This window comes from Bombus pascuorum, chromosome 7 (assembly GCF_905332965.1).
Source record: "Bombus pascuorum chromosome 7, iyBomPasc1.1, whole genome shotgun sequence".
Classification (NCBI taxonomy): Eukaryota; Metazoa; Arthropoda; class Insecta; order Hymenoptera; family Apidae; genus Bombus; species Bombus pascuorum.
Genome location: NC_083494.1, coordinates 13,453,991 through 13,467,116, shown reverse-complemented (window position 1 = coordinate 13,467,116; position 13,126 = coordinate 13,453,991). Strand labels below are relative to the sequence as shown.

Below are 13,126 nucleotides of genomic sequence, written 5' to 3'. Positions count from 1 at the left end.
ATTGTATAAGATTTACCATTTGCTTCCTAACAATTACTGATTACCTTCATGTTCGAGACACATTGGAAAATATATTGGAAAATGTACAAAGTGCAAATATGAAATTCTAAAATCATCAAAGAAGGTTTTATTGCTTTTTTTGCATTTTTTACTTACTCTATCAGCTGCTTATTTTTGAAAGAGAAGTTATTATGATTATATCACACTCGGCGACGCTATGGTTTCAGTAAACTACGAAACTCATTTCAAACGCAAATTGCTATCGGAGAGCGATAGGAAGCGAAGAGATTGTGCAAATAAACAGAAACTCATATCCGTTGAGAATAATCGTTAAACACGGAACACACTGTAGGTATCTCGAAATGATCATTTGAATTAGGTATATTACGTTCATCTGGTTAAGTTTATCTTATTATTTTCGAATTAATATATCGCATATTTATGCAGAATGTCGCGTTATGTTATCATTCCGATGCAAGTGATAAAATCTTTAATTCGAGAAAACTGTCGTGAAAAATTTGTGGAGAATTTAAAGGCGCAAAAGTGCGCACAGAGTTCATAATACACAAAAATATAAAAATAGAATATGTAAATAAACCACTTAAATTTTTATTTAAAAACAGAGATAAACTACTTAAATGTCATTTCTTTAGAAATTTTCGTAGTAAAATTCTCTACATAAATACAATTTGCTTGTTCAATTCGAAGTGGAGAACGAAATAATACAAATGCTACGTTCTAAAACATTTCTTCCAGCAAAATGTAATTCCACAGATAATTGCGAAACGTAGGAAGATTTATAATGGAGCACGCTGTATTTTCTCTGCGTGAAACACAACTAGCGAATAAGATTAAAAGTTACAAATTCTCAATAAAAGATATTCAAAGATTTCCTCGCTCCACTCGAAACAGGAAACTACACAAAATCGATTTAAAGCTGTCATAAAATTACTCGTTTAAAGTAGTTCGAACATTTTCCCAATACAAAATGTATTCGAGGGATAATTGCGTTGGAAATCTATAGACAGACTTGGCTCCTCCAGATTAACGTACGAATCAAATTTCATTAAAAAAGAATTATCCGTAACCTTACTTACTCCGTTCAAAACGTAACATCAACGATTCGCAAAGAACATGACTGTCAACGAACATGCGTGACACCGTTTTGCTAAGATCCAACGAAAATCGAGCCCAGTCCGATCGCGGTAACATGAAACGCCCGTGCAAGCCTAGTCTTCAGGCGCGCGCGCGCGCACACACACACACAAAATAAAAGGAAACACATAGGAAAATCATACATCATAACGAGGATCGTATAAAAGATGTGACGACGTGACTTACGCTAGGTGTGGTATTGCCTTGGTTCACGTGCTGGGCCGGTACATCGTCGTGAAAGTAATCGTCGTTCTGAGTTCCGGGTACGCTCTGAGCAAAGTCCAGGAGACGACGGTTCGGGCTGTCCGGTGTGGTCGGCAGATCGTTAGGCAAATTTGGGAAGCAGGACGAGGCGCTGCGCCGATGTCGCGAGAGACTGTAATGCTCATAGTTACGATAACAGCCTGGCCCGGTCTGGGCAGGACCGCGTCCGCACGCGGATTCTCCCTCGGTGCTGTTACCATCCACGCCGGACATATTGTGACCTGGAAACAGGTTCCGCGTCCGTTCTGTCTTTCACAATGCCGTAATCGGTAATCAACCTTGACGCAAGAATAGGCGAGGATTCGCTCCAACTTTTGCACTCGTCTTCGACAACGTACTCCAATAGAGAAAAAGAGAGAGAGAGAGAGAGAGAGAGAGAGAAAAGAAGGGAAAGAGGAGGATAGATAGACAGATAGATATGTATAGAAGGTGAGGAAGAAAAGAGGCATGCAGCGATATTTTTTCGATGAACGACGCTTTTTTTGCTTTAACAAGTAGGCTTGGCTCGATTGTATACGAATAATGGGAATTAAATGTTTCGGCTTGGTCCGGCGTGGTAGGCTGGTCGTTAGGTGGATCAGAAGCATAGCAGGACAAGTATACGGCAAATCATAGATACCAGCGTATTAGCGAGCTTTGCATACCACGATTACGAAGAGAATTTTGTCCCAGTTGCAATTTATGTACAGCATATTTTCTCTGATTGACGTGATTCCTTACGTCGAACGTTTAGGTATTCGTTGATGAGATACGAATTTGACGCGATTTTGAAAGCAAAAGTAAGACGATTCTTGACGTGATCTTGTACTTTGATACTCTTCTGTGATTGATACGTCTTGTCTACACGTTGATTTTAATAGAATGAATTTTGAAAGCAAATGTAAGACGATCGTTGGATACCTTGTATTTTTCGATACTCAATTATCAAAATTCAAGTTTCTGTTCCTTTGGAGAAAGTATTACAACGTCTTGATCGATTATTGTGATTAGCTTTCTCGATCGAATGACACATTAATGCTGCATGTGACGCGTGTTAATTTGTTTTTTACTTATTATAAGTAATGAACTAGAACATGAGCAGCTTCTCACTTTCATTCACTTTAATTCCATTTTTGTTATGTTCCATTTTGTTATTATACCATTAGCTATAGTGCTTATACGTTTCGTTCAGAAGGATATGCTTCTCACCTGAAAGACTGAATTCTGATAATTGTATCACAGCGATTGGTGAAAATGATCGGTCACTTTGAATAATTTACAAAATTTTCATATTATACTATATATGTATCTTACGAATAAAAGATTGATCTTCGTCTTAATCGATTCCTTACCAAAGATCTCTTTCTAAAAATCATCTTAATTTTGATTCAAAGATTTAACTGCAATTTAAAAAGATCTTTGAGAATTTGGTATTGTCAGTGTTCTGATGTATTTATTCCCAATCGCATCTAAGATCAATAAAATAATTTTAATTACAGGAAGAACAAATAATTAAATAAATATATATATATACACTTGTATTTTTTGTTGATGTCAAACGAACATACTTGCTAAAAATAAAATTTTTATCAACGTTCGAAATATAAATCATCGACAAAGGTAATATCGATATAAACGATACCAATAAATTTTAACAGTGTTTTGCTCACCATCCACGCCGGACATCTAACGATTTGGCAAGAGGCTCGATGTCCAGTTCGTGCGTTTTCTCGCACCTTGATAAGTTTATCAATTATGGCGCAGGTGCGATAACAAAAAAAAGATGACTGATCGTGCTTTGTGTGTCAGGTGTTAGTTATCACTAGAACTCCGAATACGGTCATTTTAATACCTATTTTCATACATTTTTTGCCACGGAATATTGATGTTCAATAGGTTTGTTAAAAGATAATATGATAAAAATAATAAAAAATAATATTATGTAATTGTAAGATGTAATTGTGCAAAAGAAATGATATTCTGAATTTGCATGAAATACGATAATATAAAAATAAATTATTTCGTTTACGTATGGTATCCCAGGCTTTTTCCACGAAACTGTGCCAACATATTTTATGAATATAAATGAGAGAAAAAGTATGAGTATAAGTTCATATACAAAGGCTGCGAAAAATATTGGTACACCGTTCTATTTATCACAGCATTTACGTACTAGTTAATTATGTCCAAGTATATTAAATTTTGCATCGTTTGGTGGTACCTTCGTACGACTGTAGAAGTTTGATGTTGCGAAAATAAAATATGTACAATCTCATAAAAAATCGTTTTCGTCAGCGAATGCACTTTATAGCCACCGTAAAAACTCCATTAAAAAGTTATAATAAAAATGCAAGATATAACAACGCAATGGTTTCTCATTCGATGGAATATATGAACAGATTGATGTTGTACACATTTCCATTAACACCATTTTAAAATGTTTTCCGTTCTCATAAATACAGGGTTCAGATCTGCGAGAAATTGGATATATTATATTATAAATTTCTCGTTAATTTCCTTCAATGCCTTTATTAACCTGTTTCGTAACACATTTTAGAAATAAAAATAAAAAAATATCATATAAATATAGGTTCGTATAAATGTTTCATTAGAGACTTATATAAAAAATATAGATAACGAGAAATTTATTTCGTATTCCATATAACGGTTCAACGAAGATTAACCTTCGACCCTCAAAATCGCTCGAGATCTCATCACATCATCCCATCGGACCTTCACTCCTGGAGAAGAAAGTCCTCTTAACAAGAATTGATACTTATCAGGAATTACTATAAGGCAGAGGTTCTTAATCTTTTCATAAATGTATACCATCAGCAGCAAAATTACAAAATTTCGGTATCACCAAGAAAAAAGAATATCTCGCATGATTACTTTCGATGACGATGACGATGACCCGGTTATTCGAGTTTAACCAAAGTTCCGTATTATCCGAGGTGCTTTAGAACTTTACTGTAACTTCATCTTTTTCGAAATTTTAACACGAAGAGCTTTTAAGAGCACGAATTTAATATTTCTTAATTAATTAATTAATCTCAGATACATGTACAACATCACGCTATCAAAATGTTTTCTGTGATTTTATCATACGATCTGCGAACACTAATAGACTTTTTCGTATTATCCGACTTTTCGATTACCCGAGGTAAACCCTGCCCACGTCACATCGGATAATCGAGATTCTATAATTCACGTAGCCCTCTCACGTACTACCAGTGGTACGTGTACCATTCATCGAAATTAAAGAGAAGCTGTGGAAAATTTTTAATCTAATAAATTCAATTTCTAGCAGATATGAATCCTGTATTTAAGTCTGATAAATATTTTAAAATAGAACTGTCGGAAAATCAATATTCTCTACTTCGTTGTACATTTTAAATTTAAAGATGCGAAAATCCACGTAAGATGCAGAAATATATAGAATATAGAATATTCGTTGCAATATTCAGTGGATAAAACTAATTTCCACTTAAATTCCATCTGTTTGATAGCGTTGATAAAAATATTCATTTGTATAAGTATCCACAATCAAACATTTCTGATCTTATATTTAGAGGATATTTTTTTCTTATTTCTATTCTCGCACCAGTCTTGTGAAAAAACTTGTGATCACCCTATATATTTGATCAATTCAAAGATGAGTTCTCTTTATAATCGCATAAGATCACCCTTCATCGTAATTCGATATTCATTCGCAAAGTATAGAATTTTAAATAAAATACACGCGTCAATCGTATCAATCCGAAATATCCAATGTAAAACGGCTGATTGTTCGTTCCTTGTAATTTCATAATACAATTCAATATTTCCATACGAGATAATTAATCGCTTATAGAAAGAATAAAACCAATTAACACGAGCGCAATTCAACGAAACGATATTTATTTCGTTGAAATTATAAAAACACTGTGTTTGATGAAAACGATCGCCGTCGGTGTTCTACGTGGATAGGATGATATCTCTCAGGGTTTTAGTGTTAATATAATTGATTAACCTTTCTGGGTGAAGAAGAAGCGAAGTCCTGATTCAGTCCGGCGTGGTAGGCTGCTTTCTTATCTATACGTAGGCCGTATATCGAGAAAGTAGCGGAAGCGAAACCAAAAATATATCGATAAAATAGCTCGTTACCATCCACGTCGGACATGTCGTGAGCTTAGGTAGGTGCAATTAGTTTGTCGGCATCGACCTTGGCATAGAGTCGGTGATGTTCGAATCTCGGGCAAGTGTGCCGGATAGTCGTTCCAAATGCGAGTGAGAGATCATTAGTTTGGAAGTTAAGTTTCGGTCTGTCCGGCGTGGTAGGTTGATCGTTAGGTTGACTGAGGAAGCAGCAGGAAAACGAGGCACCGCAACGACGCCACGAGGGACCGTAATGCTCATAGCTAGGATAACAGCCTGACCTGGTCTGGGCAGGGCTGCGTCCGTACACGGATTCCCCCTCCTTGCTGTTACCATCCACGCCGGACATATCGTGACCTGAAAACAGCCTCGGTATCCATTATGTTTTTCATTATGCCATCAATTCATCAACCTTGACGCAGGATTAGTGGGCTCATTTTCCAACATCTGTATGAGAATCGAGATTACACGAAACGCTAGTAGTCGAGATATGTGAATCGGATGGAATACGATTTAAGATGATTGTGTTTGCCATGTCGGCGTTCTTAGGAATCTACCAAGCAAAATCGATAGAGCAAAGGATTCCCAACCTGTAGGTCGCGACCTCCAAGGAGTCGTCAAGTTTCCTCCGTGAATCGCTACAGTTATTTTCACTTGCAAATATTTTTCTCCAAAAATTTATTTATTTATGATTTGCGATGTTTTTTTATTTTAACACGGTTATGTTTCAACGGGGTATTTTATCAGTGATCGTAACGTTACTTCTTAAAGTCAATGGAAAGAAGAGATTTAAGATCTCCATGAGGATATTCGCAACATGTTAAGGGAGTATTCTACTGTATATTTTCGCTTAAAGAATCGATCTTTTTGTGCTCCTAAGCGTACAGTAGTCTTGAGTTAAGTTACGGTTAAGTTGAGTTAAGTTAAAGGAAAAAGTGAACCAATGTTGACTTTGTATCTGGAATTGTGTATGATTTTTTTTTCACTTTGTTACTAGCTTCGATATAGACGAACTTATGTCGTTCAAGAATTTTTTTGGTTTTTCTAATGCACAAGGATCAGCATAATGACCAGGGCCATGAAGCTATGAAAAGATCGTTTTTTAAACGAATGTGCTCGAGGATATACAATGCTGTTAATTTTAATTATTTCTCTTCAAAAATGTATTTAAATGTCGCTGAAACATGGACAAGTACATGTACAAGGTAATTATATCGGTAGGACTATTTAATGATTTTTTCTAAAAATACCAAAGAAAGTCTATAAACCGTGTCCTACAGTAGAATATCTCCTTAAAGGTCTGCCCTATTATACGTATAATCTACTGCTCAGAAGTACGTGAACACTTGCTTATTTCTGACCTATATTACTAAAATTGTGAGTTAAAATGTCAAACATTATAAAACAATTTCGTTATTTAAAAAGTTCATTGTTCTCAACTTATCTCGCCGTCAAGTTACAAATACGATAGAGCAGATTTTTCCAAGCTACATACATAAAGAAACTATCGTGATTAATTTCAGCAATAATATTAAAGATCAATCAACATTTCGACAAATCTCGTACTTAATTTTAATATACCGTTAATAAGGTTTTAAATAGACAATTTAAATTTCATGTAATACATTGCAACATTTGAGCATTTCTGGATAATTCTTTTACCACCTGGTGCCTTCTTTACTAATAAACTCCATGAGAGTCTGTCCTAATTACAAATAAATTAATTAAAATGAAATATGATATATACCTGTTGATTTCACAAGAACATACTAAGTATACTATTGATCGTTAGTTTGTCGTTAATTCATATATTTTAGTAGCATTAGTATACTGTTAATAAAAATCGATCAAAGTGTCCACATATTTAAGACCAGAAGGTTTATCAAACACTCTGTGTTATTCTAATTCTACGCTATGGCAAGACCATAATATTTTTTTCAATTTCGACCACGGTAGACCTTGACTCACTCCCTGAAAATAACATTATTAACAGTATAAATATTTTGATTCTAATGAGAAGGGGTCGCGACTCGCAAGAGGTTGGGAAACACTGCGATAGAGAATGAAAATAACACGATCGATGAATGACAATAGTTTTGTTCTGTGTCCTCCCATGATTCATGAATATTTATGAATATGGTGCAGTTTACATTTAATGAGAAAGTCAATAAAGAGGGTGGTCAGTGTTTCTCTAGCAGTGTGGTCTCGCTTTACCTTGCTCCTGCGCCAGAACTGATAAATTCATCATTCTTGCGTCAGGGTTGATAAATTGTTAACGTTTTGTTACGATAAAACTTGCGATTTTTCATTTTTCGGGTATCGCACACGTGCGTTAGTATTAGTATATTTATGATCGGAGTAAAACGAATGAGAAGAACACCGTTAATGGGCGTAGAGAGTGATAAGGTCCCGCTCAGTATCACTCTGGAGTACGATCGCGCCTTGTTAACTGGAATAATGTTGACATCGCTATTTTCCATTCTAAACGGCAGTGAACTGTTTCGAATTAGTTTCCTTTTCGTTAAATCCCTGGACATATTTGAGATTCTTCGCAATAAGAGTTAGCGAAAGATACAAGGAATTCCAGTTAAGCAGGTGGAACTTTTGAAATATACGTGTGCGCAACGAAGGTATGTGACGATGTACAAAGAATACTAGGAAACAATGGAAAAAAAAAGAAAAAAAAAACGAAAACCTTCAGTAGCACGAGAGAAAACGATCCGGTTAGACCGTTAATTGGCAAACAGCAAGTCGTAGTCGTAGCCGAGTTTTCCCAACTATAACGCGAAAACGTTGATCTCGTGATGGTGAAGCACATATACTCGAGATATGATACGTTTCAACGATATACCAATCTTCAATGTTTCAATCTGTTGACCTTCCGGTAAAAAATTATATTTTATATACTTATTGTATTATATTGTATATATCTTATCTTATATATTAATATCTTGTATCATTATGTAAGGTTTGATGCACTGAAAGTACAACCAGAAGAGAATGATTTCGTGTGAAAAAGAAATTGAAAAAATAGAAAAATATTTTCTACACGACATTTCGTTCTAAAGTAATTAAGTATAAATATTTGCCTAGTACGTGTGCATTCAACTATCTACCTTTTCATACGTGTTTTCTGGAACCCAATCATTTCAGACCTTAATTAGTAAATTCTGACAATTGTTTGTAGAAAAAACAAAGTTGTTCGAGGGAAAAACCATCCTTTTTTCGGTAATGTTATTTTTAAAAGCTATGACTAATGAAAGAGGATTTTCCTATTATTTAATTGGTGATTTATCGAAGTACATCTAATTACAGTACCTAGAAAAGTGCTAGATAAATTCATAAAAGCAAAAAGATAAAACTAACAAATTATTTATTATTATTTAGTAGCATTGCATATAAAATCTTAATTTTAATTTTCATTTAACGTGCTATACTAAAAAACCTCATCAAAAGTATGGAAGTGCATATAAAATTACCAATAAAAATAGTGGAAACGTCGAAAACGTAATAGTAGAAATTTCTTAGCAATGAAAACATTTTGACTTCCGTTTCAGGTTGTTATATTTATGAGACATAACTAAAATAGTATTTTTGCGATAAAATTTATCATCTCCATTAAACCACCATAATGTTGTATCTTCAAAAATTTACTTGTACAACACAAATACTCTGCGTAAGGTACGTTTATGCTAAAATTCTTCATCTTAAATTTATACGAGTATCGTTTCAAGCGAGTACGAATATAAAACAATAATAAAACACCATTTCCGCGATCGATCATCATTATCCATATCCTCTCGCAAAATTATTATATCTATTTCCTACAATTTACTTGCCATTACCAACTATTCCTATAAAGTAAATTTATTCTAATATTCTTTGCTTTAAAATATATACGAGTATCATATCAAGCGAGTACATATTTATAAAACGTCAACGGAGTAGTATTTCTGAAATCAATCATCCTCATCCGTATCATCTTATTCTGTTTTATTATTAAATATATTATACCTATTCCCTACAATTTACTTATGCACCAACTATTGTTATCAAGTAAATTTATTCTAATTTTCTTTATTCCAATATTCTTTACCGTTAGATCGTATCATTCGATTCTCAGAAGATCGGTGTATTATCAGAGCGTATCATATAACACGAGTAGTAAGTGTGTATATCCTCCTCGTGGTCCGTCGCTTACCAGTATCGACGATGACATCGATGAGATCCATGCTTTTGGCGAAGGCATCCCTCAGGTTGATGTGATGGAACGAAACGATGCTGCCCTCCCTCTTTGCCCTTTCAAGAGCCTCTCGCCTCTTGAGGGCTTTCTCCCGTCTCATCTGGTTCTTGTAGAACTCGGCGAAATTGTTAACGATAATGGGAATGGGCAACGCGATTACCAGGACACCACATATACAACACACACTGCCGATCACCTTGCCGAGCGGGGTCGTGGGGTAGATGTCGCCGTATCCGACGGTGGTCATCGTGATGCCCGCCCACCAAAAGGTTTCTGGAATGCTTATGAATTTGGTCCCGGGCTCCTCCTTCTCAGCGAAGTAGGCAAGACTCGAGAATATAAGGACACCCATCGCCAGGAAGAGCATCAGCAGGCCCAGCTCCTTGTACGAGTTACGCAAGGTGAAGCCAAGGCTCTGCAGCCCGGTCGAGTGGCGGGCCAGCTTCAGGATCCTCAGGATCCGCATTATACGAAAGATTTGCACTACCCTGCGCACGTCCTGGAACTGGTCGGTCGCGTTCTTGTTCGTCTCGACCAGGAACAGAGATACGTAGTACGGCAGTATTGCCAACAGGTCGATCACATTTAGACCACCCTTGAAGAACTTCCACTTGTCCGGCGAGGCACTGAACCTAAGCATGTACTCGAGGGTAAACCATGTGATGCACACAGCCTCCACCATGGCGAGCTGCGGATTGTCTTGAAAGTTCCCCTTCTCATCATTCACTTGCATACTAGGAATGGTGTTGAGAGTTAGTGCGATCGTCGAAAGCACAATAAAGAGTATTGATATCACAGCTATCACCTGGAAAACCGACGGATCAACCGGTCAAATACCGACATCGTCAGATCGCTTCATCTCCTACTATTCTTGCTGCGATTAAACTAAAATTACCGCACCTTTTTTAGAACTTTCCGTCGACTGGCTATCGTACATATTTCTTTCTTTTCTTTCTTTCTACAATCGAACGTTTCTATTTCGTGTTATTTATTATATTTTCCATGTGTAATTTGAACGGAACGTAGTGGAATGACAAAATTGAAAATAGTAACAGTTCCTAAATGGTTATCGTACAGGAAATAGCCAATGAAGTAGACTTTGGTAGACGAAAGTGAAGAACGGAAGAAGAAAAACTCCGTGTAGTCTGTAATTGCGTTACCGTGTTTACCATATTTATGATACTTTTTCTTTTTTCTTATTATCGCACGAAAGTCGACAAAAAGCTGGATCAGAAATGAGAATTCCAACCGTCAACCGGAAATACGTATCTCTTTACAACGTCCAGACTCGGATATAACATGGAAATACTTCACAACATGTGAGTTATCGGTGAAATACGAAGAAAAATATAATAGTTTTATTTATAGCCTGCTTTTTTTTATAAGCAACAACAACTACCAAAAAACAGAGTAAATACCAAAAGCTCTCACTGCACGAAAGCGTTCAAAAATATGTACCAAATTATACACCAAATACAATAACAACATATTCGATCACTGACAAAATAGAAGGAAAGCGTAAGTAGTCTGTTTACATGTACGAAAAAATGTACAATACGAAGCAAGCAACAATTTGCGTACGAAAAGAAGCTTATTTTCCCAATACAATGTTACCCTCGTATAGAACAACGACCGACGTGCCGATAAGAAGCGGGTTTTTATCGTTCGAATCTTGGATTCAACGCCACCGTTACTTCAATAACGAGTTTTTAAAAGAGACAGTAGTGCAAAAAGGGCCCCATTGTAGACGACTGTACGACCAAGGATAAAAAAGAATACGCTCGAAACGTTTGTCGTGGATCCTCCAAACGACTTCGAAACGATGCGTCGAGAAAATAAGGAAAAAGGATGGGGAAGGATGTAATGTGGACTGCTATAACGTTCTAAAGCATTTCCTGCGAAACTGAGGACTCGAATGAACCCAGTGAACAGAATCGCTGAAAACTGCTATAGAAACGTATAGATACCCAGATGTTTGCACCAAGGAGTATCTTCGTCGTTTGAAGGCAGTCTGCCCGACGTCGCTCGACTTATACAAGTTGTATTTTGTACATTGTTCGGCATGCGTATTTAACACATGTTTCATTTACTCCCTTCAAAACCCCGCTCCCTTTGGTCCACACCCTCAACCAAGCCTCGAAAACGAAGAAAAAAAAAAAATAAAAGAAGAAGAGGAAGAGTAGATAAAATAAATGCCCGACCAACCGTAGCTAGTTTTCTCGTGTCCTATAATAACCTGCCACGCTAGTGCAATCGCTACAAAGCGAAATCAATTCGTTGCTTCGGGGAAATGTAGCAAAAATTACCGCGAGTCTGTTTAACTGAAATAAATATAGGCGCTCGCTTCGCATATTTATACTACGGGTAACACAAACTCGTACACTCGGAAGTAAAGCTTTACCATCGCGTAAAGGATCGAACTTTTAATCAATTAACCCCTTGCGATCTCTACTTTCGTTTGCTTTTAACGTATAAAATCTATTGGATCACAAGCTCGGTGGAAATATTTGAGTCGAAAATATGAAAATATAAACAGTCGAATCGCGAACGATCTTCAAAAATAATTTACCGGGTATAAACCAATTTTTGGAATAAATTATTCAACCTAACTCAGATCGCAAAAGATTAATCTTGTTATTGTTCTGTTATTACTTTATGAATATGTTATCTGGTATTATTTTGAAAATGGTAAAAAAAAAAATGTGAAACTACGTTAGCGTAATTTGAAGAATCTATCGTCGTTTCTGTTTAGTAAAATGTCCGAAGTTGTTTGGCTTCCGAGTGTGTAAGACTTTGGTGCTAGTCGATAAAGCGAAAGGTGAAGAAGAAAAGGAAGTTACGAAAGGGTTGTTGTCACATCGGCAACTTTTCATGCAATCAGCTGCGATGCTTTCCGCGAATACACCGATGAACTTCTGTTAGTCGTGGAGGAATTGGCGTACTCGTAAGTTTAGTCAAAAAGGTACGTAAAGAAATGAAAATAATCGACGAAGCTTGCGTTGGTGCAAGCTTGTGCGGAACACTCCTTGTGCAAGATATCGAAACTCTTTGCAGAAAGCTGTGTTATGCGACTTTTTTACAATATCGTTAAATGGGTTAAATATAGGGAAAAAAGGAAGAAAGAGAAGACTCGTAAAGTTGGAAGAAAGAGAAAGCTTACGGCATACATTTGTTGCAAAACTAATGTAATCTTGTAAAGATTTAAGAGAACTGATGCGCGTAAAAAAGCGGTCGATGAGAGATAATAAGCCGTCTCTATGTTCTTCTAAGACCAATTATAGGTGGATCATTGCCGAATTACTCACAGCTTTTGCTTATTCTCGCAATCGTGCTACGAAAATAATTCGT

The 13,126-nt window shown here is 36.2% G+C and overlaps 1 protein-coding gene across 6 annotated transcripts in view; it reads right to left on the bottom strand.

Moving 5' to 3' along the window:
- Positions 1-13,126, bottom strand: part of LOC132908709 (potassium voltage-gated channel protein Shab) — a 70,891-nt gene that overhangs the window by 38,620 nt on the left and 19,145 nt on the right. For all 6 annotated transcript variants that reach the window (XM_060962964.1, XM_060962958.1, XM_060962959.1 and 3 more), the window contains exons 4-5: positions 9,737-10,583; positions 1,342-1,640 (exon numbers count right to left, since the gene is read on the bottom strand). In XM_060962964.1, coding sequence (XP_060818947.1) covers positions 1,342-1,640; positions 9,737-10,583 — 1,146 coding nt within the window. The remainder of the gene's footprint in view (positions 1-1,341; positions 1,641-9,736; positions 10,584-13,126) is intronic.